Below are 25,457 nucleotides of genomic sequence, written 5' to 3' on the forward strand. Positions count from 1 at the left end.
CCCAGACCCACAGGGAACTGCAGAGAGGGGGATTCTCTCCCCAAGGCCTCTCCCTTCCTGTTCCCAAGTACCAAGGGAGTGAATTGTGATTACAGTGCTTGTGTGATTACACCTGCCTGCTAATATGGCAATGACTGTGTTACTGCTGCCCCAGGGTGGATTTTCCCCCTTGTCCTGAAGGTGAAAGGCGCTATCTAAGTACCAGTCCTCTGAGCCAGATGGTCCCACACACAACCAGCTTGAAAGATACTCCTTTGCTCACCTATGGCACATTCCTGTGGAGGGTCTCAAAGCACTTGGCAAATATCAGTGCATTTAGGCCTGGCAGTTCCCCCTCTGAGGTAAGTGGCTGTTATCCCCATTTTACAGAAAGGGAAACTGAGGCATAGAGCGATGGTGTGAGTGGCTAAGGCCCCATGGCAAATCACTGGCAGCACTGGGTATAGAGTCCAGACTCCAGTTCCCTGGCCTGGCTGCTAGCCCAGAGGCTTTCCCACCTGTGGTCTGCAGAGACCTTCCTGGTCATGTAGTGCCGGCTCTCCTTATTCTGGCAGAGGACAGATTGAGTGATGGACTGAAGAGCAACAGGAGATGGTGGCACTAATTTTTAAGAACACCAAAACCTGATCACTGGCGAGAGAGAGAGAGAAACACCCCGGTTCTCGCTGTCCGTGTACACAGCTTCTGCAGGGATGTTATGCCCGTGCACGTGGAGGGGAGACGGCTCATGATTGCTGTGTATTGCCACAGCCCCTACAGATCTCAGCCAAGATCAGGGCCCCTTATGGTGTGTTGGGAGGTGGTAAGGATGGTCCTTACCCCCAGGCACTGATTTTTCCATAAGGGAATGGTCCTCACCAAGGATGAAAGTGGATTGAAACTGGAATGGGATCTCTCACTACGCCAGCCAAAGAGGAGGGGAGTTTTGCAGGAGTGGTGTTTACCCAAGCCAGAGAGAGGAGGGGGAGCTGCACTCCCCTGCTCCATCGTCCTTTGACCCCGGTCCATGTTGTGAAAACACTTGGGTTCCCTCACACTGGGAAACTGTCTCTGATCATGATGGGGTGGAGGCTGCCACAGGGTGCAAACCTGCGCCTTCTGCTTTTCCACTCACCTCCTGGACTCATCTTCAGTTGCTAGAAGTGACTGATGTATGGGAGGAGCAGACAGAGCAAAGCTGTGAGTGACAGAGCGGTGCAGAGACAGTGCAGCCAGACAGATGACAGGCCCCGAACTAGAGAAGACAGGCACCGGCCCTCAGCATGGAGAGGGAGACCAGAACCTCTGAGCCTCCTGGAGCGGGGCCTGACGAGGTAATTGCTATCCCAGGTCTGGGGAGCACTGGAGTGTTTGCCCTGGGAAAGAAGGGTGCCCCTGGCTTTGGGCTTTTATTTAGCGAGGGATAATGTGATGTTCTGATGCACAGGATTGCTCAGGGGGATGGAGTCAGTGCCCCATCTGATCTGCCAATGCCAGTCACATCAGGGATGCTCCACACCTGTGCGATTCCTTCTCACTGGGGGAGCTTTCCTGCAGACCCCGAGCAGGGATCATTTCACACGTGGGCCTGGAAAGCCTTGTTGTGTATCCTGGGTAGTGTTGCTGTGTATGGGGATGTGGGGAGGGCCGTACTACTTGAGTGACTGCTTGGGGCCCTGCATGCCTGTGGACGCATCCCCTCTCCCCCTCAGCTTGCTGTTGGAGCCTGTGGCCAGAGCAAGAGGCAACGCGCGTTCCGATTTGGGCAACATGGGGTCCTGGGCTGGCACAGCAGAAGGCTGCACATGCTTTTTGCCCTGAAGAGTAGCCAAGGCAGAGAGAGAAAGGGTTGAAGCATGGAGGGTGCTGGGGAAGAAGGGTCAGTGTCCGAGGGGAAACCAGGCAGTGTCTTCCTCAGCATCTGGAAGGGGGAATTTGCTGCCAGTGAGCACTGAAATGGTCATTGCTAGCACAGGTCTTTCGGGATGTCCAGATCAGCCACCCCCTGGAGCTGGTGTGGGAGCGTTTGTGAAGTCCCTGTGTGTTTCCATTGTAATGTGGAAACCTTCACACACACAGGACAGCAAGGCTATCACCCCCGGGGCTATGCTTCTGTTAGAACAAAGGCCAAATACTCGCCTGTTCCCCATGGCCACAGCCCCATTTCCCGTATATAAATATATAGCAAGACAATCAATCAAAGAGGCCCAACAGCAAGGAGGCCCAGCAGATGTATCCCATTACCCCTACCCCTGGAAAAGCAATCAGTCAAGGGGGCCCCAACAGATGTATCCTATATACCCCTAGAAAGGAATTTAAAAATTCCTTAGGTCAGCAGAATGTATGCACGTTAAGTCATTTGTTACTGGGTATAAAAAGGCTTGCTCTACGCTTGTAAGGTGTGTTCCTCCCTCTGGCATGAGTCGAGGGGGACACCCGCTCAGCTGACTGATCAATAAAGAACTTGAAGCCGTCTTCTAGACTCCCGTGCCTCCTTGGGGTAATTGGGCAGCTCCAGGGGGAAACGAGCCCATTTGGCTAACACTTCTAAATCCCTAGTCAGGGCCGGCTCTAGGCACCAGCAAACCAAGCACGTGCTTGGGGCAGCACATTTTCAAGGGCAGCATTCTGGCCATTTTTTTTTTGTGCTCCGGCGACAAAAGCCTAGAGCCGGCCCTGGCAGCAGCAGCACGTCGTGTGCGGGGGGTGCCCTGGGGCTGCTGCAGTTCGCACCGCGGGGGAGCAGCGCCCACACCTTGTGGCTGGGCCGGGCAAGCTTCGAGCGGGGGACACTCAGGCTGGGGGACACCCCACAGGGCACACGGAGCCACCTGCAGGTGCCGCAGGGTGGCCACCCCCCAGCACTGCAGCCGGGGCTGGGCAAAGCGGCCCAAGCCGCCCAGGGACTGTGGCAGGGCAGCCAGAAGCAGCAGCTGCAGTGGGGCCATAGAGGGCGGGGCACTGTCGGGCGGGGCCTGTGTCCCGCTCTCCAGGGCTCCGCTGCCTCTGGGACTACCCTGCCCCTGCTCCTCAGCCCTCTGCCGGGGCAGTCCCCCAGCTCTGTCCTCCCGGGTCCCGGCCGGTCCTGGAGGTGGGAGCTCTGGATGGAGGGACCCCGGGGCTGAGGTGCGGCCTGGGAGCCCCACTGCTTACCCCAACCCTGCCAGCGCCGGACCAGCTGGAGGTGAGGGGGGAGCGGGCAGAGTCATCACTTGTGGGGGGGAGCCCAGGACTGGGGCAGCAGGGGGTGCGGGTGGAGGGTGGGGAAGAGAGAGCCCAGGACTGGGGTGGCAGGAGGTGCAGGTGGGAGGGGGGAAGAGAGAGCCCAGGACTGGGGCAGCAGGGGGTGCGGGTGGGGGGTGGGGAAGAGAGAGCCCAGGACTGGGGTGGCAGGAGGTGCAGGTGGGAGGGGGGAAGAGAGAGCCCAGGGCTGGGGTGGGAGGCAGCCAAAAAATGTTTTGCTTGGGGCGGCAAAAAACCTAGAGCCGGCCCTGTCCCTAGTCTCCCTCCTGCCCCCCATCACACACACACACACACTCAGCGCTGTGTGCAGCTGCCATCCTCCACTGCTGAAGAACATGGGAAGGAGCTTTCACTGAAAGCCCTCAAGGCCCATCAGTCATCCAGCAAGGGTTGCTGCTAGGCAAGGAACGCCCTCCGCATCCCCAGCGCCTTGAGCTGGGGAATTCCAGGCTGCTCTTAGACTAGCTTTGCCTGTGGGCTCTGAATTAACAGCAGTGAGTGACGCATGGGGCGTCACACAGAGCTGTTTGCCCCCCGCGCATGCCGGGAGGGTCTCTAGTAGGCTCATGTGAGGAGGAGCCCACCAAAGTCTTTAATAACAATACTGTGTGTCTGTTGAGAGACCCTTCAGTCAAGGGTCTCCAGGCATTTACCATGGGAGGTGTTAGCCCTGTTTTACATGGAGGAACGGAGTCTTGCCGAAGGTCACTAGGCTTAAGCTCAGGCATTCCTGGCTCCACGGGCCCTGCTCCATCCACTGGACCATGCTGCCTTTCTGCTCCCTGCGAATCTCTGGCAGGACTGGTGCTGTGCTCCCAGAGGTGACAGGGTTGTGCTAATGTATCTGCTCCCCACATTGAGTTCCTGTTGCCTGTTTATCTCAGGGCCCATTTCTGCTCCCCGAAGGTCAGTGGGTATTTTCCCACTGAGTTGAGTGAGACCAGAATCGGGCCCTTCCTGAGCAGCAGCCTGTCTTCTTTTAAATCTGTTTGTTTACCCGGACCATCTGCAAGGGGCCGTGGCGTTCCCATGCCCGAGGGTCACGGCTCTTCAAAGCCAAGCACAGAAACAAGCACAGGATTGCATGGGGGGTTGGGTTTGGGGCTCCCAGTCCCCTTTGAAATATGCCTCCCAGCCTCTGCCCTCTGGTTGGGCAGCAAGTGGGCGGCTGTAATGGGCACAAGGTGGCCTGGCCCAGCGTGGGTGGGGTTCCCTGGGGGTGAGGGCAGAGCCCCTTCGGCGCAGAAGGAAAGCTAAGTCAGCTTCAGTATGACTGTAACACAGATTTATTGCAGCGCCTCATCATTCTTGACCCACGGGGCCATTCAGCAAATGTGCTGCTCCTGGAGAGCCGCTGCCTCTTCCCCTCCCCCTCCCTAAACCACTCCTAAGTACAGTAAGTGCTTCATGGCCAGTCCCAGCAAGTTCACCCCTAACTGGCCGCCCTGTCAAAAGCTCTCCCACCCTCTGTGTGACTGCACCCTTCCCATCTTCCCTGTCCTTCACCTGCAGGCGGGTGCCATTGGCAAACATGCCCCTTGTTCTGTGTCCAGTGCACATAAGCATGCAGGCCAGTGACCACTTGCGAGAGTCAGGTGCTGGGGCCGAGTTCCACAAGTCCATCTGTTGCTGTGCCGACTGAGCACTCACTGGTCTCTTGGGGACGGCCATCTGGGATGCTGCTCTTCGTCTTGGTGCAGAGGGGGGTTCCCAACGGAGAGCGCTCCCCTGGGCTTGTGTTTTGCTGCCTGCCACTTGAGGGGGCTATGGCAGAAGGCCAGAACCAGCCTAGTCCATGCGAGCTGCTGAGTGCTTTGTGGGAGCATCGGTCAGTCAGTGGAAATTGGGATTCAAGGACAAGTGTATGAGAGAGACAAGCTCAAGTGATTGGCTCAGCCTCTCCTCTTACCTCCCCCAGTCCAGTCCTTCTGAGTGGCCCCCAAGGCAGATGAGGTACCATTCAGGGTTTAGATACCGACTGCCCTGCTGCTGGGGAGTTGGCCATGCCTTGGGGCTCCTACACGTACCCCGTCAGGTTGTAGGCATTGAACTCACTCTTAGGTTTTTGAGTATGGCTGATGGACGGCCGGGGGGTCGCCAGGGCTTTGGATTGGTAGGCGCTCTGGTAGGCTGTCTCAGACTCCCGGGGCGGGCAGGACGCGGAGAGTATGCAGCCGCCAAGGAGGGTGAGCAAGGCTGAGACGATGCCCAGGTACATCGCCTCCCCCATCTCATACTTGGCACTGTCTGGGATGAGTGGGTTGTAGAAATCCCGCAGCACCACGTGGGTGTTCCACACCATGGGGATGAAGCACAGCACGCCCCCCAGGATGAAGATCACCCCCCCTGTCACTGCTACCCTGTCCTTGGCAGGGGAGCCCTGGGCGAAGATGGTGCACTTCATCCCCATCACGGAGACAATACAGGCCAGCGAGGAGATGGCGCAGGAGGTCACCATCAAAGCCTGAGAAGCCTGGATGTCGGAGGGCAGGGACAACAGGGAGTTGTAGATATCGCACTGGGTGATGCCAGTGCTATAGATGGCACACTCCATCCAAAGGCCCTTGGTGAAGCCCACCGCCGTCACGATGCTGGCGCCGATGTAGGAGCTGTTCTTCCAGTTGGGTAGGAGCGTGGTGATCACGGTGCCCAGCAATCCAAGCCCCCCCAGGATGAAGCCCACAAGCTGTAGCCCGACCGAGACCATCTTCAGTTGCTCTCCTCACCTGGCTGTGGCTGACTGCTTCTGCCTTTCCTTGCCGGCTGCCTGGCTCCTCACCACTAGCCCTTTTCCTGTCTTTCTGTTGTCCCAGCTCTTAGAGAGCAGCTCTGTGGTCTGGGCTCATCTCCTCCCCGGTCCTTGTATGCTAGGTCTGTGGGGCTGTCTATGTGGGGGCGGGAGAGAGGGGAGGAGAAACTCCCTGGAAGGAAAAAAAATCCATAGCAGATTAAATATTGACTAGAGACTCCTGAGAGATGCCAAGTGCCCTTTCACCTTCGCTATCATTCCAAACAACCTTTTGAGAGAAAAAGCCCCCCAAATAATAACTCTGCCAAGGGAGTCTAAATGTGCCTTGGTGGCAGGGGCCTGGCGAAACACCCACCCGCAGGAATGTGAGATGAATCAGAGCTTTGCTTCACATCTCCATGTTCCCTTCCAGCCCAGCTGCTGGATCAGCAGCTCGTGGCATTTGCCATTGCATTGCCTGAGCTGGGGCACCCTGCGATTAGACGCTCTCTCCCACAGACTGGCAGGGGAATCGCTAATGGCTGCCCACAGATCCTGACTTCTCCGGCCCCCGGTGTTTGAGAACACCACCTCCCCGGAGTCATCTCCGCCAGCCATCGCTAATGTCATGCACGTAGGGAAGGAGTGCGCTGTAAGTGCCAGGCCAGGGCCCAGCTCCCTGCCAGGCCAGGCCAGTTTGAGCAGTAGTGCAAAGGCAGCCTGAGGGGTAGTGCTGTCAGGATGCAAAGCCCTTCAAAATGGAGACCCTCTGTCCCTGCTCTGAGGTTCCACTCATCTGGGATGACTCCACCTCGGTCCCTAGATTCAGCAGTGACTGGGCCAGGGAGGAGGCTGTGTGTTTCCCTCCTGGAGAAGATCCCCTAGGCTCCCTCGCTGACTGCCTGATGGGAACAGCACTAGTGAGAAGGTGCAACTCCAGTATGCTGTCCCTGTGAGCCCTGCTGTGGTGTCTCAGGTGACAGCAGAGACCTGACCCTGAAGGAGCTCACCCTTCGGAGGTGAGGGGACAGCTCAGGTCTCCATGTCCATCTCATCCTGGGCTCTCTCAGACTGCTTCCCACCCTAAGCTACAAACCTGTCTCCTCTAGGGTGTGCAGCTACTCGGCCCCTGCCTGGCATTCGCTGGCCAATTCAGCACTTCTTAATGCTGTAGGAGCAGAATTCATTTCTGCTGGGGTTCCTGCCGCTCCTGGTGTATACAGCACAGCAACACATAGGCCTCTGAACACTGGGATGGAGGGAGGAAAGGTCCCTCAGCCCCCAGGCTTCCTACTCTCCAGTTATGTTCTCTGCGGTGCAGGGCTCGTTCTCCTGTTCCATGTGGTGTTTTCAGGTCCTGCCACCCCAGATGGCTTCTGCTGAGCACTGAGGGGAACCTTGCCCCCTGTCGCACTAGCTTAGAGTCCAGTAGCTAACACAATCCAGTTGGGACGCTCCCAGGGAAATGCCAGAGAGCAGCGGGACAGCCCTTGGGAGTGGATCTGATCACCCTGCTTGTCCCACTTCGGGAAAATCTTTATTTCGAATTCAGCCCCTTTCCCTCTTGAAACATCTTCTGAATAAGCCCATCCCTTTGAAATCAGTTGGCTCCCCAGTGGGTTTGGGGCTACATTTGGGGGTCACTGCAGTTCTGAGCTTGAGCCATAGCGTACGCCAGCGCCTCGTGGCTGAACCCCCCAGAACCTCAGACCGCGGGGGAGGAGAGCAGGCTGTGTTTAGGATCGCTTCCTAATCTTTCCTTGGAGGGGAAGCTGAGACATGTGAGAGAGGACAGGGGCCTGAAAAGGAATGACATCATCTTTGAATTAACTGCTGCAGAGACATGCTTTGCTTTTTGTCTTTGGTTTCGTGACCAAGCAGGGCCCCAGGCCTCCAGCAGGGGGTGCGCTATTGCCTAGTGACACCTGCAGCTCTAACCTGGATTGTCACATTAGTGGGGAGAACTTAAACTTGCTGATTGTGTTGGCCAGGTGCACTCCTTTCTCAGGCTGGGCTTTCCGGGTGCCAGGCAAACCCTGTCTGCTAACAGCCTGGGCCAGAGAGACACCTCAGTTAAGTGACTAAGACCTGGGATGTGAAGTCAGAAGAGCTGGTTTCTCTTCCTGCCTCTGCTAGTAAGTTGCTGTTGACTGTGTGCAAGTCACTTAGGCCAGATGTGGGCAGCTGGAATTAATGGGTGAGTTGAGACGCCTAGGGCCTGATTTCCCAGGGTACTTAATGCCCACGTCTCTCCTGGCTACCAATGGTGTCTCCAGCTGGCACCTAAAAAATGGAGATGCCTGAGTTGGTGGAAATGATATTTTGAAAATGTTGGTAGCCACCTGTCTATACCTCGATATTCCCATCCCCAACCCAGGGGTCTCCCTGCTCAGGAAAGTGCTTCGTAATCTGCAAAGGAAAAGCACTATCTAAGTGCAAAGTGTTTATAATAATGTCAGCCTAGGAGAGGTTCTGTAACTGTCCCAGGGCACTAGGGTGAGCCACAGCTGCTGATTTCAGGTGGAAAGAGGGATCCTTTGTTAGCAGCCCCTCACCTGGCACAAGGAGGAAACAAACTGAACATCAGTGCAGGCGCCCACTGCTTGGCAATAACAATAGCCCAGGCTGGCATTGTGAACGGTCCCTAAGGACTGCTCTTGTTCTGTACTCATGCTGCTGTTCGGTGCTCTGCGGGGTATTTCTCCAGCTGCAGCCACTCTCTTGGGCCCTCCATTGTGTCTGGCTTCTGCCAGGCCCCTCCCAGCATGGCATGACAACATGGACACGTAGCCCGCTGCATTGTGCATATGCTTCTGGAGTTTTGCAGCAAATCAATGTCTTTCCCTGTCTGTTCCAAAAATCCCCACGGGTGCATTCAGAAATGGGGGCTGGCACCCCTAAAAGACACAACCATTGCAGGCCAGCTGCCTCTTTCCCTGGGAAAGTCAGCAGCAGGCTTCGACAGTAAGGTTGCCAATTTTGGTTGGATATATTCCTGGAGGTTTCATCACGTGACATAATCTTTAATTAAAGATTAATCTTTAATTCCTGGAGACTCTGGGATGATCCTAGAGCAGTGGTTCCCAAACTTTAACAACCTGTGAACCCCTTTCACCAAAATGTCAAGTCTCGTGAACCCCCTCCTAAAAATGAATATTTCCAGGGATTTTCTCCTTCACCTGAGTATAAATTATAAAAGCAGTGATCTTGGAAATACAAAATTTGTTTTTATGACATGCTTATTACACACTATTTATTATTAATTATTATTTATCATTACAGTATTTTTATTACATTATGAAAACGGCAACACTGTTCCAAGATCTCACTTTTGTAGCTTGGATCACTTTGAATAAGCCTGTTATAAGACAAGGCTCCTATGTTTCATCAAGGAGTATCAGATGTTAAACAGCATGAAGGTATGTAAGAAGCCAACACAAAGTGTTCCTCTTATACAAGCATTCAGGTCTTGAGCAGTTCAAGCAAACAACACATGTTACAACAAAGCTTAAACTTGTTCTTCATAATACTTTTAAAAACAATACAAGCTGCCTATTTAATTTTAAAAACAGCAAAAATATCCACCTCCCTTTCCATTTCTTATAAGTCGCCTTGAAGTTTAAATCTCCTGTGTGATAGAGATGCTTGATTTGATCTGCTTAGCTCTTGGAAGTCCAGGGGCTCCGGGCTGCTGGCCCCGTGCTGCCCGGGGTCCCTAGGGACAAGCTCTGTCCGCCATTAGGGATTTTTTCCCCGAGAACCCCCTGTAACATTTCGCGAACCCCCAGGGGTTCACAAACCCCAGTTTGGGAACCATTGTCCTAGAGGATTGGCAACCCTATTTGAAAGCAATAACCCGAGAGATAATAGAACGAACCAAAAGAGCCTTTGGCCTGTCCCCTTTCCCTCAGAACTGCCTCTTGATCATTTTGTTGCAAGTTTTCCCAACATGTCTTTGTTTCCCTCCCTGTCACCAGTGCCCCCACCCTCCAGCCCAGCAGTTTGATGATATCCCTGCTGTCTACCTTTGGTATTTCTATTGAGCACATCACTCTAGTATCTTGGCACTGCCCCTGTTGGTCCCAAGGCATTTCACTGGTGCCAACTGTCTGGGTCGGATCCCAGCTCTGATGTGATCTCTGGAGATGACTGCAGCGTGGACTCCAGAAGTGGAGTAGACGTGTTTGTTCAAAGGTCTGGTTTAAGCCCTGCCAAGTGACATAGGCAGAGCTGCATCCCCTGTCCCTGAAATGCAGCCAGGAAAAGAATCATAGAATTGTAGGACTGGAAGGGACCTCAAGAAGTCATTTAGTTCAGTCCCCTGCATTCACAGCAGGACTAAGTATTAACAGGGCTGGTGCTTCCATTTAGGCGACCTATGCGGTCGCCTAGGGCACCAGGATTTGGGGGGGGCGGCAATTCGGCAGCGGGTCCTTCACTCACTCCGGGACCCGCCGCCGAAGTGTCCCGAAGACCAGGAGCGCGGAAGGACCCCCCTGCCGCAGAATTGCCAACGACGACCGGGAGCGCAGAAGGACCCCCTCCTAGGGCGCCAAAAACCCTGGCGCCGCTCCTGAGTATTAAAGAGGAGTGTTGAAAGCCGGCAGCAGCCTGTACGTATGGCTCAGTGACGCTCCTCGAGTGCATTGGGACTGGGTCAGGCCAGGCCAGGAAGTGAAGAAAGGAACGAGGGGAAATCTCATATAGACAAACTGGCACCCAGAGAAAAATGCACAGGGGCTGAAATGCTTACCAGAAATACAGGACCTGGAGGGAATGATGGAGTAGCCCAGTGGAGATTGCACAGGGGGCATGAGTATCCAAGTGCAGGAAAACCATGTCTCCTCAGGACAGGGCGAGCAGAGAGCAGGCCGGGGCCCAGGGGATAAAGGATGTCTAGTGGTTAACTGTAGCTTTGCAAAATCCATGGGCAAATCTTAGCCTGGGGTCAGAGGCTTATTCCAGATCAGAACTAAACCCTTGAGAGGATGCAAAGCATTGAGGAGCTGGGGATACCTTTTTGTTTGTCCCCTCCCCCCCCAGATTAATTAAAAATGTAAATATTTGGCAAAGGGGTTTGGGGTTTATTGCCCATGTGATTTCGTGGGGGGCGGGGTGGGGCAGGGAGGACAGAGCAAGAAGATGGTTTGGGGCAAACAACTGCAGAGCTGAAAAGTGCAATTCCCTGCAGAGTTTGGGGTGCTGATTTGGTGCAGCCTCCAATCTGTGCTAAAGTCGGAAACTGACTAGGCATGGCGTGATGCACTGGTAAGAGCTGCCCTTGGTGGTGGTGGAGAGAGGGTGGGACTCTTACTGGTGAATATAGGATTGCCCCTAAACCTACAGAGCTGATTTTAGATAGCAGCATCCCATAAGCATCCCTTTGAATTGTCTCAGCCAGTGCATGGGGAAACATCTTGAAACTGAAGGTGAATTAGACATAGTGGTGGCAAAATGTAAGAGTTCTTGAGTCAGTGCAAGTGTCGTTCTGCTACTGCTCTCGTACCTCCATCCCCACATATGCATCATTGTGCCTCCATTAGATCCTCTGGTGGCATAGCCATCAGCACATGGGTTTTCCTTGGAGAGCTGCCACCAAGGCACTGGCCAGCCACAGTCCCACTTAGCTTATGGGCTCAGATTATCAAGATCAAAGGTCACAGGGATACTGCTGCAGGCCTGGTACTTCTGTCACCAGTGTAATGGCAGATCTGCTATAGATAGGCCAGGGCTCTGCAAACTCTCAGCCCCATGGGGTGTGAGAAATCCAGACCCATCAGGCATGCGGAAAGGGGGTGTATGACCCTGTGACCTTTGTCTGACTCTGGGCCACAAACTCCGAAGTGTGCTGGGTCCAAAGGTCTGGAAAAGTGACAGCTAAGCAGAGTGTGCCAACACCTTCCCCGGCCAAGCTGTCGCCTGTGAAAAGGGCAAGAGAGACCATTTGGGAGGCTGAGGTGTGAAGTCTCCCATTTAGGCTACACTTTCCAGACTCCTGTCCACTCCGCTGATCCTATCTTTGCTGGTGCTAGTCATGAGATGGGTGAACGCTGCTACGGCGTCCTGGCAAGTGTGATCAAAGAATTGCTGCACTGACAAAGCAGCCGGTATGGCCATACATCAGCCCTGTCTAACCTCAGGCTTGGGGTTTTCCCAGGGCCTCAAACCTGCATCCAACTCGGAGGCTCTTTCGTGCAGCAGCTGTGAAAGTGACACTGAGTAGCAAGGAGGAGGGATCGAGAGAGAGCCCTGTTAGGAAGGCTGCAAAGGAGAGCGTTGGTGAGCTCTTCAGACCTGCTGTTGGTGGGAGTTGCTGAAAGTCGGGAGCTGGCGTTTTAAAGAATTCCTGTCAGTGTTTTTGCTTTGTCAAGAGAAGCTGTAGGGCCAGGGGAGTGGTCACCATCCCTAGGAAGCCAGGCGGTACATGGCGGGAATGCTCGAAGCAATTGGGCCGGATCCCATGACAGGGCAGGTTGCTATGGTGTGCAGTTGTCAGGCCCCCCTCACATGACCACAAGTTGATTTAACGAATAGTTTATAGGGTGCTTTAGAGCCCAGGTAAGGGGACAATGTCCCTGAACCAAAGAGCTTGCAAACTACAACAGCCAAGTCTAGACCAAGGGAGGTGGAGAAGGGCTGCAGTCGTGATGGCAAAGGGATTGAGCTGGGGTGTGCGCGTATGGCTTGTTTGTACCATGGTTGTTGTATAAAAGATAATTTGAGCGGGGGGGCGAGAGGCGGGCAGGTGTGGGCAGGGAGGCCAAGCTGTGGGGTGGGTGGGTAGGGGTAGAAAGCTAGCCAGGCATGTGAGGTTTGCCTGGAGTGTCAGGGGAGGGAGGTTTCCAGATGTCACAGGGTGACTGGGCCCTTGAAGAGGGAGCAGGGGCCAGTGCACCGGGGCTGCTGACCTGCTGCGCGATTGGCGTTTACAGGGAGGCACTGGGGCCTTCGTAAAGAGGAATGAGGCAGAGGGCTGCAGAGGCTCCTGTGAGGCTCCTGCAGTCTGCAGAGAGCTGCTACCCGTGGAGCCCACTCAGCCTAGAGAGGTAAGGGCTGAGAGCCAGGTGAGCAGGACTCGAAAAGACTGGAGCCAGGGAGGGCTAGGAGTGGCTTGCCAAGGCAGGGAAGTGCTGCAGAGAGCAGATCAGGAGAGAAAAGAGAAGCCCCAGGACTGAGCATTGTTGTGTGATTTAGGCCATTAAATTAGATCCTGGGAGAAGGGGTGCTCCTGGACAAAAATAAAGCCTGGGGGGAGTTAATAAGGGGTGCAAAGCGGAGGCAGACTGCTGCTGATGCACACCAGGCCAGAAAGGGGGTGCTGTGGGGCAGGCGTGCCATTCTAGAGCACCCCCTTCTGGCCTGCTGTGGCTCGGCAACGCCCTGGCTCAGCTTGTGGGTTCTCTGCCCAGGGCTAGCCTGTAGGGCCTGATTCTCCATAATGCTGGGCAGCTGTGTCTCCTGCTGACTCCAGGTGGAATTACGGGTGCTTAGCCCCTCTGATTGTCGGGGTCGAAGCTGCTGGCCGGGAATGAGCTTGGGTTTGGTACACAGGGCACGCCAGGGGGATGGAAGGCTCTGTATTAGGAGGAGCATGTGTCCCCACACCACCAAGCATTGTCCCAAGACAACATTGACAGTGGGCCAAGTCATCCAACTGGGAGAATGCGTCCATTCCTCCTGAGCAACCCTACAATAACAACTCAGGTTCCTGAACAGGACGGAGGAAAACAAGCTAAAAGGCAACAGTTGTCCATCTGGTATCAGAAACAATGGGGAGGACAAAACGGGGTCTGCGCCCACTGAAGTCGATGGCAGAGCACCTCATGCTGGCAGTGAGAGCAAGATAGTGTCCTGGGCGAGGATGCCATGGCTAAGGCTGGAGTGCTCCCACACAGAGCTCAGCAATGCCCAGGGTGTGTCAGCTCAGCGCTCGCTCGCTTTACTCCAGGGAAGGCCCATGTTTTCCTAACCGCCCTCTCACATCTGTGCACCTCACAACCTGTAATATGTTTAGTGTCCTAACACTCCTGGGAGGCAGGGAAGGACTGTTATCCCCACGTCTCCCCAGCCCTCTGGTTTGTGTGTGCAAACGGCATTTGCACGTGCAGCCTGGCTAGGCAGACCCTGATGGCTGGAGGGAGGAGCGTGAATGCACACGCAAGCTGGAGTGCCCCTAAACACAGATCCTCAGCATTGTTAACTGGAGCAGAGGGAATCCTGAAAATCTGCGCCATGGTGTCCGTCTGTCTGGTGCGTACAAATATCCCCGATGTGGTCCCCCCCAGTGTAACAAAGGCGACGGGGCACTTAGGCTAGTTCCCAGAGGCTGCAGGGCTCTCTGGAGCAGGGTAGCGGGGAGGGGAGGAGGACGGGGGATCTGGACTGACTGGATGAAATACCTCTCTCAGCAGCAGCCTTCTCCGCCCTCCCCAGGGTTTGTTATTCTAAGACTCCTGGCCCAAATGAGAAACAAATGGGGAAATGTAACAAGCCCTGCACAGGCTGCCGTGCAGGCAAAGGCCTAACCACCATCACAAATGGGGGGCAGAGGGGAGCCCCGGGGGTGACAAATTGTGTTCTCCAGAAGGGCCCAGTGCTCGTTCCCAGAGCCGGAGCATTTGGGACAGCTGGACACAGAAGGCAGAGGCTGGACGGGACCATTTGCTCTTTTCTTTCCTTCTCCCACGTTGAAGGCATCTTGGGAGAGGGGGCTGACCTGTGACCCCACTTTGCCTCCTGCCCCCATCCCCACCCTACGTGTGTTTCTAATCCGGGTCTCACCCGATGATGAGAATAGCAAATGGGGAAGAGGCAGATCATTGGAGTTGGGTCTCCTGGGATAAAGTGGGACATCCTACAGCATCATGTTTAGGTTGCTTTTATTTACCTCTTTGCACGCCCTGTATTCTACATCGGCCAGGACCCATGTGCTTCTTGGCGTGACGCTATACTGAGGCTGAGGGGATAGTTGCTGACTCTGTTTCGAAGTGAATGACAGTTAATCTGCGGTTAGAATGAGGACAGAGAATGGAGGAAGAGGGGTGGGAAGCAACTGGCATGGAGTCCCCACCAAATCAGACCCTAAAACGGAACATCCCTGGAAAGAGGGTTATTTTCCCTGCTGTATGACACCCAGCGGCAGCTCTGCACAATGGGCCTTGTTTGGAATCAGACGCATGCTGTTTCCCTGCCTGCCTGCGTCAGTTTCCCCTCGTCTCAGCTGGCAGATGCATGATGTGAAATTCCCCATAGCCCAGGCTCCCGTATGAATAGCCGCATGGCACCCCAGCCCCAGGGAATGGGGATGGGGGAGAGATCCAGCACAGAGGAGGTAACATTTCTGGCGTTACAGCACCTGAGCAAACACAGTTGGGAGGGGGAATAACCCCCATGACTCCCAGAGGCCAAGCAGCACTGATCCCCTAAATGTGCCACAAAAAGACCAGAGCACAGGCCCCTTTTGTTTGGAATCAAAGGGCACTGGAGCAGCCAGCATGATGGGGGGGGGGGGCGAGTTGGCCAGGGCTGGGGTCCCGTCCATGCACTGAATCCCCAAGTTCTTTCCCTTGATTATTTCTGTCGAACAAGCAGCGGGAGCTGGGTCGCCTCCATGGCAGGCTGCTGTGTGAATGGACAGGTGGAAGGACAGCACCAGTCCAGTGGCCACATGGGCCCAGAAAGGAGACGTCTCCTGGCCGTCAAAGCTCCCACTGACTTGCAGTGACCTTGAGCAAGTCACATAGGCTCCGATCTTCAAACAAATTTAGGCACCTAACTCCCATTGAAATCTCCTTGCCATGGGAGCTAGGTGCCTAAATACCTTTGAGGACATGGGCCTTTCCCTCCCCATGTCTGAGCTTCCTCCACTGTAAAATGGGGCTAACAACACAGCCTAGCTAATGATTTTATACTGCTGTGCTGCCCATCATCCTTGTATGTGGGCACCTTCCATATGAAATTGACAGCAATAGGGAAGTTGCTAGGGGACTTGGAATCTCTGGCCTGGCTCCTTTTGAAGTGTCTCATCTCTGCTTGGGCTACCCTTTGGTTTGGTTTATTGATCTCCCCTTTGTAAAGGGCGGGGACAGCTGCAGCTGGCGAGTTCTCTGGTAATGGTAGATACTGTTGGGGGGTAAACTTTAAATGATCCATGTTTTACAGAGCTGAGGAGTAGCTTGTACCAAGAAATCGAGTACCGAGTATTAACAATCAGACACAAGCGAGCTTCTGCACTGAAAGCAGGGGCTGCTTCATAGCTTGAGACTCTTGTGTGACCATTGGGTGTGATGCACACTTTATAGCTAAGCAGCATGCTCAGTCCTGTAGTGCTCAGCTCAGAAATACTCACGACAGGCATTTTCCGTAGTTGGATTGTCCATAGGATCCTTTCCCCAACTTCTTGTTCCAGGGCCAATGATTGCTTTGCCAGGAGCAGTGGCCAGCCCTAGGGTCAGAGCCGCCTGTTGAAGTCGGATCCCTGCTCTGTGACCAAGGACAGGAAAGAACCGGAGTGCTGGCTTCCAGACATGCAGCCTCGGAGGTGAGTGAAAAATCAGCTGCCACAGTGAGGAAGGGCCCAGCATGCGCCTGACTTGATACAGCGCCGAAGGGGGACCGTGCCCCCAACCCAGCATTAGACTGTCTCAGGGCTTGCAACGCTCTGCGATTCAGGTGCTCTTAGGTGCGCCATGTGCAAAGTCCCTCCCTGCATATTTGTCCGGGCTGTGCTGACTCAGCAGAGAAAATTACCTCCAACTCCTTCCTCCTGGCCCAAAGCTGGGGCTGGGGGAGTGGGGGCTGTGGCCCCAGCCTGGCGGTAGTGATTTCCCAGGGCTGGGTGAAGGGGAAGCTGGCCCGGCTTAGGGCGGGAGGTGGAGATGTCACTGTAGAGTCAGTGTTAATCAGAGGCCCGTAACAAATCCTATTAAAGCTTCATTAGGGCCCCTTTGGGGCTATAATTATCAAAGGCTCCCTCTGGTGCTGCAGATACTACAGCAATGCCTCCTCAAGGCCAGATGGGAGGAGTCGGGTGACGGGCAGACTGGGAAGCAGAGGGGCGTGGGGCTGTGTGAGACACGGGGCCTGGTTGGTCCCGGCCTCATGCCCTGTGCAGCATATCCCCTGTACGGAGTGGGGGTGAGCTGGTGACGTTCGGCCCTGGGCCAGTTTTGCACGCCCTTTGCACTGTCAATGAGAAGGGGTGAGGTGGGGCGGGGGGGGGGGTGAGTGGGCCCAGTGCTGGGAAGGCAGCTCTGGCAGGGGCTTAATGGAGGGTGCATAGACTGTCCACCCTGGGCAGGTGAGAGGGCTCTGCGCAGCTGGTCTGCCAGGAAATTCCAGAGTCCCACTCCCCAGGGAGCCCCTGCTAACGGCCCAGCACCTGCTGGCAATGCCCAGCTGAAAACAAGCTCATTTAGGGAGACGCACAGGGCTGCCCTTAGCAGTGGCATAGCCTCACGCCAGGCTGAGAGGGCAGAGTGCTTGGGAAAGAGAGTCCCTCCTGCAGAGCCGTGGGGCTGGGCAGTGGGAGCTGGCTCCCTGAAGGTCCTGGAATACACAGAGCTGGACAAAAGCAGGGCCTGTAATCCCCAGCTGCAATGGGGCTGCCCCATTGGTTACTCCTACTGAATTATCCATCCCTCTCTTGCCAGAGCACACAGGCCTAGGGGGATCTGGCTGCCTTGTGCTGTCCCAGAGGTACCAGCTGCCTGTTTCTCCCGCAATCATAGAATCATAGAATATCAGGGTGGAAAGGACCTCAGGAGGTCATCTAGTCCAACCCCCTGCTCAAAGCGGGAGCAATCCCCAACGAAATCATCCCAGCCAGGACTTTGTCAAGCCGGGCCTTAAAAACCTCTGAGGATGGAGATTCCACCACCTCCCTAGGTAACCCATTCCAGTGCTTCACCACCCTCCTAGTGAAATAGTGTTTCCTAATATTCAACCTAAACCTCCCCCACTGCAACTTGAGACCATTGCTCCTTGTTCTGTCATCTGGTACCACTGAGAACAGCAATCAGGGATGCAGCTCAGCCCCGGAGGAGGAGGATCCAAAGTGTAGCTTTCCCTTGCAGGGCTGCTCCCTGCGCTCCTACATCCCAGACAGCAAATCCTTTTGACTACGTGCATCTAGGGTGACCAGACAGTAAATGTGAAAAATTGGGACGGGGGTGGGGGGTAATAGGAGCCTATATAGGAAAAAGACCCCAAAATCAGGACTGTCCCTATAAAATTGGGACATCTGGTCACCCTACGTGCATCCAGCCCCGCACAGTGCTGCTGGGGCTGAATCTCTGGGCTGCCCTGGCGCTGTCCAGCCTGCAGAGCAGTGGCCTGACCTCAGTGCAATCAGAGCAGGGACTCTGAGCCCGAGGCCCGACCCTGCCCTGTGAGTGTCCCTGGCAGCCAGATGGGCCCGCAGTGAGAAATCCGCCATCAATACCAAGCCAGGCCTGCTTCCCTATTTACTGCTTTGTTACAGCCCTGAAATCTCTCGCCTCTCTCTCCTCCCCTCCTCTGTTCCTTGCCCCCCTCCCTCCCTCCTCCCTTTCTTTCCTTCTGGCCCTCTCTCCATCAGCTGTGCCATCCTGCACAGACCCATTTCCTCCCCATGTTACTGTCCCCCCGCCCCCTCCCTTAGGGTAATGGGGACAAAGCTTCTAATCACCCTCATTAATTGTCCCCTCCCCGCTCCCCCTGACCCCCTGGAGCATTTCTCACAAATGGTGTCTAACTTTTCCCTTCTGTGTTTTGTTTTTCCACTGAAGCTGACAATGTCCCCCCAGCCTCCCGCTGAGCTGCTGTTTACTCAACTAGGGCATGCTGGACACCCTGGGACCTCCTGCTCTCCCCCCTTCCCCAGCCCTGACCAGGCCGGGAGGGCTATAAAGGTCTCCTAGGACAGACCAGAGAAAGAGACCTCGCTCCTTCTTCGCCAGCTCACGTCATGGAAGCTTCTGTCCCCACTCCCCTAGGGCTGGCTGGTTGGCTCCGGGGCCCCCTGGGTGCCTGGGGCTGCGGGCGCCCTGTGCAGGGCCGAGAACAAGGCAGAAGGTAATGAGGATCTTATGGCCACAGTGCCCCTTGCCCGCTCTGTGGCTGGCGCAGCTGAGTCGGGGGAGACGGGCTGGCAGAGGGGGGAGCATGGTGCTCCGTCTCGCTGCTGTTGGCAAAGGGGCGAGGTTTTTTTTTTCATACGGAACGCGGTGCATCTGTCTGTGATTGTTAATAAGGGGTTTGTACTTCTCTCCCCTTCTGCCCTGGGGGCTCAGAAACAGGCCCCCCAATCCCCATGTCCAAACCCACCTCCCAGATGGGGAAACTGAGGCCCAGAGGGAACACCTTGAGGCCGTGCCAGAGGATCAGGATGCAGGGACTCTCCTGCTGTCACCGCTAGCCCTTAACCCCTGAGCTCTACTTTTGGGGGAATGTTAGGGTGGGGGCTGCAGTGCAGTGCTTTCCCCTGCCCTCCCATCCCTTGGCACTGCAAAGCGTAGGGCTTCCGAGGCTCATCCTGTGAAGCCGCTGGCAGTCTGGGGGCAGGGTCTGCCCACAAACAACAAATCCCCCAGAGTGGGGGAGGTGGAGAGCTGGAGACGGGCTGTGATTGTGTGTGGATGAAGGGGTGGGGGGCTGCAGGATGAGGGATCTTAGTGCTGAGAACACCCTCGCCCTGTGTGGGCATGCGGGCGCTATGGGCCTGCATTTGCCTTGGTGCTTGTGCAATGCTACGGCTCTCTCAGCTGTTACTAGCTGGTGCTTTTCAGCACAATAGCGCCACTGACTGGCCCACTCCAGCCCCCTCTCCTTGTCTCACTTCGCAGATCCCCATCTCTCTGGAGACCCTGGCTTCCCACTGCAAAGGACCTGTGCAGGCAGAACAGGGACCAGACAGAGCCGGTGAGTTTCACCCTCCCTGATCAGAGGGTATCCAGCTCGGCCCAGCCCTAGAATTCACCCGGTCCCTCTGGGGCTCAAGGTGGGTCTGAGGGTGGGGTTGGGTGCTCGCCCTTCACCTCTGCAGATCTCTGCATCACAGCTTCCCTAGGCTGAGCAGCCTCGTTCCCGAGACATTTTCCCTGGGTTCTTTTGCCGGCCCCAACCCCTGGGGATATTGCATTCAGCTCTGGGCCCCACACTGCTAGTCGCTGTCCAGCAGGGACTGATTGGGGCTCCAGGGAGCTGGCCTTGGGTGACCTCCAGCTCTGTTTCCATGAGGCCCAGGGCTTCAGCTCGCCTGACTGGAGGCACTGCAGAGCGGGAATTCAGGATGGAGCTCATGGGAAGCTGCCTGGCTGCGAGATCGGGGGACTGGGTGACTGGCTCTCAGGGGAGATCCATCCCTCACCACTTTTTTACAGCTAGGGCTGGACAGCACCTGACAGGGCCAGATCCTGTGCTGGCCCCAGGAGATGGACAGGCTGAGCTGCTGGGCCTTTTCCACCTCTAACCTGTGAGCTCCATGGGCTCGCTGGGCTGCACACAGGGACCACTCGGGGGCAGGGGCAGAAAAGGACTGAGGGGGGCGTGAGGTGGGAGCCAAGCAATGTTATTTTGAGTGCAGGTCCTGGCATCCTGATGCATGGGATCCATTCACATCCCACTGGAGGCTAGTGGACAGACCTCCCCCAGCTGGCACCTCCGGGAGGGTGGGTGGTGGGGCAGACCTCCCCAGCTGGTGCCCCCTGGAGTCTGATGGGCAGATCCCCCTCACTGGTGACCCCTGGAGGGTGGCAGGCAGACCCCCCTGGCTGGTGCCCTCTGGAGGCTAGTGGACAGAGCCCCCTGGCTGGAACCCCCTGAAGGATGGCAAGAAGCCACTCCCTATGCTGGCATCCCTGGAGGCTGGTGGGCAGACCCCCCCCCCCCCCCCGGCTGGTGCCCACTGGAGGCTGGTGAGCAGACCCCCCGGCTGGTGCACCTTGGAGGCTGGCAGGCAGCCACCTCCCCATGCTGGCACCTGGAGGCTGGCAGGCAGACCTCTCTGGAAGCCAGGGCACCTTCCCCCACCCCTCCCAGCTGGCACAGTCTCTCCTTTTGAAGGCAAGCGGCTGTGAAACAAGCCCCCTCCCTGCAGTGGGTAGTGTAGGCCAGTGCCAGGCTGGCTCCTCTGCTGGCAGGGCTGGCTCTCCCTGGGTAGCTGCTGTGGGGGGTTAGATTTCAGAGAACTCTGGGTGGTGGGAAAGGGACGCCTCTTCCCTGGCCAGGACTAGGATTCCTCAGGGGTTAGTGACACTGGGCAGGGGTTTGGCACAGGGGGAGATTACAATGGATAAAGCCCTCCCAAGGGTAGAGCCAGCTTCCTCCCTGGCCCTCTTTGCTGTGGGCACCAGGGAGTGTGTTCAGCAAGGCTGGGGTGGGCAGAGGAGGCCGGGCCACGTCCCCTCAGTGGGCTCACCTCTCAGTGTGGGTGGCAGCCAGCCAGAAGGAAAAGAAATCTGCCTTGTTGGGTGTGATCCCCCAGGAATGGGGAGTGGCCAGCATGGCCTCCGTACTCCCTGCACTGCTTATGGGCCCTGCCCCGTTGGAGAATACCAGCAGGCAAAGGAGCTACAGATCCCAGGAGAGACGACAAAGCCCCAGAAAGGCATCTGGCTCCTCATGCCAAGACTGCTGTCCCCGCCAGGCTAGAACAGGGCTCCCCACCCTCTGCTGGGAGCAGGTCCCACAGCCTCCCCCATCTCACGAGCAGGAACCTTTCCCTGCTATTCAGCCTAAATGTCCCCACTCTTCATCTCATGCCATTGCTCTTCTCCTATCCTGCCTGATCCCACAGAGAAAGCACGGGACACTCCAGAGCTGGGAAAGGACCCATATCCTCTCCCGGCCAATGCAGGCTGGTCCCTGCAGCGCATGCATCAGTGCTGGGTTTGAGTCTAACACAAGAACAAGGGGACGCTGGTGGGAGGCAAATTCAGAACTGGTTCAAGGAAATACTTTCCTTCCGGGCACCACACAGTTAGCCTGTGGCTCTCTGCCACAAAGCGTCGCGGAGGCCGAGAGTTTAGCAGGGATCATAAAAGGATTCTAACATCCTGGGGTTAGAATAGGCACCATGGCAAAATTAAATCAGCTAGAGCTTTGTAAAAGGTATGATCCCTCCATGTTTGGGCTATGAGCCCGACTCTTACTACTGGGGGTAAGGACGCCACTCTCCCTGCGGGGAGGTTAGTCCCTCACCACCTGCTTGCAGAATCTCCCTCTGCAGCAGCTGGTGCTGAACATAAGAACATAAAAGCGGCCATACTGGGTCAGACCAAAGGTCCATCTAGCCCAGTATCCTGTCTACCAACAGTGGCCAATGCCAGGTGCCCCAGAGGGAATGAACAGACCAGGTAACCATCAAGTGATCCATCCCCTGTCACCTATTCCTAGCTTCTGGCAAACAGAGGTTAGGGACACCATCCCTGCCCATCCTGGCTAATAGCCATTGATGGACCTATCCTCCATGAACTTATCTAGTTCTTTTTTGAACCCTGTTATAGTCTTGGCCTTCACAACATCCTCTGGCAAGGAGTTCTACAGGTTGGCTGTGCGTTGTATGAAGAAATACTTCCTTTTGTTTGTTTTAAATGTAGTGCCTATTAATTTCATTTGGTGACCTCTAGTTCTTGTGTTATGAGAAGGAGTAAATAACACTTTCTTATTTACTTTCTCCACACCAGTCAAGATTTTATAGACCTCTATCATATCCCCCCTTAGTCGTCTCTTTTCTAAACTGAAAACTCCCAGTCTTATTACTCTCTCCTCATACGGAAGCCATTCCATACCCCTAATAATTTTTGTTGCCCTTTTCTGAACCTTTTCCAAGTCCAATATATCTTTTTTGAGATGTGGCGACCACATCTGCATGCAGTATTCAAGATGTGGGCATACCATGGATTTATATAGAGGCAATATGATATTTTCTGTCTTATTATCTATGCCTTTCTTAATGATTGCCAACATTCTGTTAGCTTTTTTGACTGCTGGCTCCAGCCAGAGACAGGCCACATGGACCTAGCTTCTGATTTAGTCTGATGAGGTGGGTGAGGTCATATCTTTTATTGGCTCAACTTCCCTAGGTGAGAGATATTAAGATAATAGAAGACATGGCCTCACACACTTTGTCTCTCTGATCTCCTGGGGCCAACCCTGCTACAACAGCACTGCAAGTGGCCGATCTTTGATGATCTAGGCTGGTGGGTCCTGTGTGCTGGAACTGTCCCTGCTTCCCTTGAGAGATGATCCCATGGCCCAAGAGATCCACTGGCAGGCCAATCTTTCCTGCTAGTCAAACTAACTTTTCCTTTGCTTAGTTACATCCTATTCTTCCCAGCTAGAGACCCTCGGGCTCTCCCAGTGTACCTACTGCATCCCCCATCCCTGCCCCTGGAATCCCATCAGTCCCCACAGGGATCCTAACTTGCCCAATCCCCCATGCTGGGGGGAGGCTGCAGTGTAGGTGCTGAAGGCATGGATCTGAATTACTGTTCTGTGTTTCCCAAGGCCTACGGCAGTGAGATGCTGGTGGATGGTGGCTCAGGCAAGGCATCAGCACTGTTCCGGCACCCCGTCAGGTACGTGTAGCCCACAGTGCCGGTGCGCAGGCTGCTTGCTTCTGTTCGCTGGGGCGGGTAACCAGTGCTCATGGTGCTGGCTAGAGTGGAGCGTCAGCTTTGTGCACTTGGCTTGGCCAACGCCCCACTGGCCAGCCCTGGGGCACCCCCCTGCTTGGCCAGTCCCACCCTGCCTTTGCCCCATAGCTCTGCCTTTGCCCCGCAAGCCTGCCTTGCAGCCCCACTCCTGCTACTCTACCACTGGGTTCCCCATACACAGCTGTGCTGATGCCCCTCAATCCTCAGCCCCACGCAGCTGTGCCGATGCCTCTCACTCCTGACCTGCAGCCCACACCCCTGGGCTTTCCAAAGAGGAAGCGAAGGAACCTGTATTTCTCAAGTGTCTTTTTCCCCACAGACTCTTCTGGCCCCGCTCCAAGTCCTTCGATTACCTGTACAGTGAGGGGGAGAAGCTGCTGGAGAACTTCCCCGTGCAAGCCACCATCAGCCTCTATGAGGACTCTGACAGCGAGGAGGAGGAAGAGGAGGAAGGCTGGGGGGAGGAAGGGCAGGTGGAGGAGTGGGGGCAGCAGGTGGAGGAGTCTGTGTTACGGCAGGAGGCAGGCTGCCATCAGGGGCCAGCTGGGGTCAGCCAGCCAATAAAGCTCTGTCTGAAGTGACCCTCACAGTGCCCAGCTCACCTGGGCAAGACTCAGCTGTGGGGATAAACGCCACACAACCTTCCCCGGTGCTGCCGGTAAAGAAGTCTGCCAGAGACTCTACCCCAAGGTGCCAGGACCCAGGTCCTTGCCATCCTATACCAGTGTGTGTGTGTGCGGTGATGGGGGCCAGAGGGTTGTTTGGAAGCATTTTCAGGTCTCTCCATTAGGGGGCACAGTTCAAATCTGGGGGCTGCAAAACTCCAAGATGGTCCTGCTGGAGGCGAGAGGCCCCCTTGCCTGTCCCAGGTGAGCAGTCAGCACTCGGGGCGGCTGGGTAAGTGTCTGCCAGGGAAAGGACTCTCCCATTCCAGACCACGACGCCCCCTGAGCAATGCCTGCCTAGTGCTGCGGAGTGGGGCTGGGCCGAGGGCAGAGGCCAGCTTGTCCTACTGCACCAGCCCCTTTGGGAGCCGGGTGAGGGGTCTCAAAGAAGAAGCCTGCCCAGACAACGCTGCGGGAGCTGGGCTCAGAGTGAGTGTTCCAGCCTGCTCCCCATAACCCTGATGGGGTATCTGCCCCCACTGGGGGGCGCTGGTGCCCAGGTGGAGCTCAGCTGTGCCCCTGGGTTTTAGTCTGTATGTTCTGGTGGTTAATGTACAGCAGGGCATTGACGAGTGAAATAAAGTGTGTGATGCTCTAACATCAGGGTTCATGGCACTCTGGAGTCCATGGCCAGGAAACCGGCCTACCATGGGGAAGTACCATGGACACATGTGTGACTGAGGGAGAGGGCTGTGGGTGGGGGAATGACCTGGTGGGAGCAGGGCAGGGTCATGAATGTGTCCAACAGAAGGTGGGGAGGAGGGGACGAGAGGGGCCCCACAAGGCAGAGGGAAGTGCCAGATTAGCAGATACCCCCTTGCTCCAAGGTCTGACTGCTGTCCTTGGAGCTGGGCACAAGATTATGGCATCTCCGACCTGCACCTCTGTTTGCAGGGGGCAGGCGGCTGATAGCCAGTCTCTGGGTGGGGCGAGGACTATGTTGTTGGCCAGGCCAGGTGCCAATCTGTGCTCTGACCTGGGACACCCTCTCCGTTAGCACTTGGTGGCAGGTGTCATCAGGCAAGGACAGTGCAGCCCTGCAGGCTAACAGGGCTGGGGCAGGCTGCAGGGGGTGCCAATGCCCGCCACTACACCAGTGTTGCCATGCGGTCGGGCTCAGAGCAGAATCTACAGTGGCATTCAGGGACAGGAAACTCTCATTGTATGTCAAACTGCTTAAATATCCCCATCTAGTGGTCGAATGCA

General features: G+C 55.7%; 2 protein-coding genes across 3 annotated transcripts; one reads left to right on the forward strand and one right to left on the reverse strand.

Moving 5' to 3' along the window:
• The first annotated feature begins 1,008 nt into the window (after positions 1–1,008).
• Positions 1,009–24,838, forward strand: RIPPLY1 (ripply transcriptional repressor 1). 2 transcript variants are annotated; one of them, XM_034782539.1, is made up of 6 exons: positions 1,009–1,313; positions 16,359–16,490; positions 18,718–19,003; positions 19,774–19,849; positions 23,438–23,508; positions 23,906–24,838. In XM_034782539.1, exons 3-6 carry the CDS (start codon positions 18,897–18,899, stop codon positions 24,165–24,167), a joined length of 516 nt encoding a protein of 171 aa, XP_034638430.1. In that variant the 5' UTR covers positions 1,009–1,313; positions 16,359–16,490; positions 18,718–18,896; the 3' UTR covers positions 24,168–24,838. The 2 variants fall into 2 exon arrangements, with proteins under 2 accessions (XP_034638430.1, XP_034638431.1); XM_034782540.1 differs by lacking the exon at positions 1,009–1,313 and adding an exon at positions 2,982–3,163.
• On the reverse strand, positions 4,493–6,116 carry CLDN2 (claudin 2). The gene has a single exon (XM_034782538.1). The coding sequence runs from the start codon at positions 5,927–5,929 to the stop codon at positions 5,240–5,242; it is 690 nt and encodes a 229-aa protein (XP_034638429.1). The 5' UTR covers positions 5,930–6,116; the 3' UTR covers positions 4,493–5,239.
• Positions 24,839–25,457: the final 619 nt, after the last annotated feature.

Source organism: Trachemys scripta, chromosome 9 (genome assembly GCF_013100865.1).
Source record: "Trachemys scripta elegans isolate TJP31775 chromosome 9, CAS_Tse_1.0, whole genome shotgun sequence".
Lineage (NCBI taxonomy): Eukaryota > Metazoa > Chordata > Testudines > Emydidae > Trachemys > Trachemys scripta.

What these genes read in the sequence shown, in the direction of transcription:
- CLDN2 (XM_034782538.1), bottom strand. Translation starts at nt 5,929, where the DNA reads ATGGTCTCGGTCGGGCTACAGCTTGTGGGCTTCATCCTGGGGGGGCTT.
- RIPPLY1 (XM_034782539.1), top strand. Translation starts at nt 18,897, where the DNA reads ATGGAAGCTTCTGTCCCCACTCCCCTAGGGCTGGCTGGTTGGCTCCGG. An exon ending in GGCCGAGAACAAGGCAGAAG is followed by an intron (nt 19,004 to 19,773) that starts GTAATGAGGATC and finishes CTCACTTCGCAG; the next exon opens with ATCCCCATCTCTCTGGAGAC. An exon ending in ACAGGGACCAGACAGAGCCG is followed by an intron (nt 19,850 to 23,437) that starts GTGAGTTTCACC and finishes GTGTTTCCCAAG; the next exon opens with GCCTACGGCAGTGAGATGCT.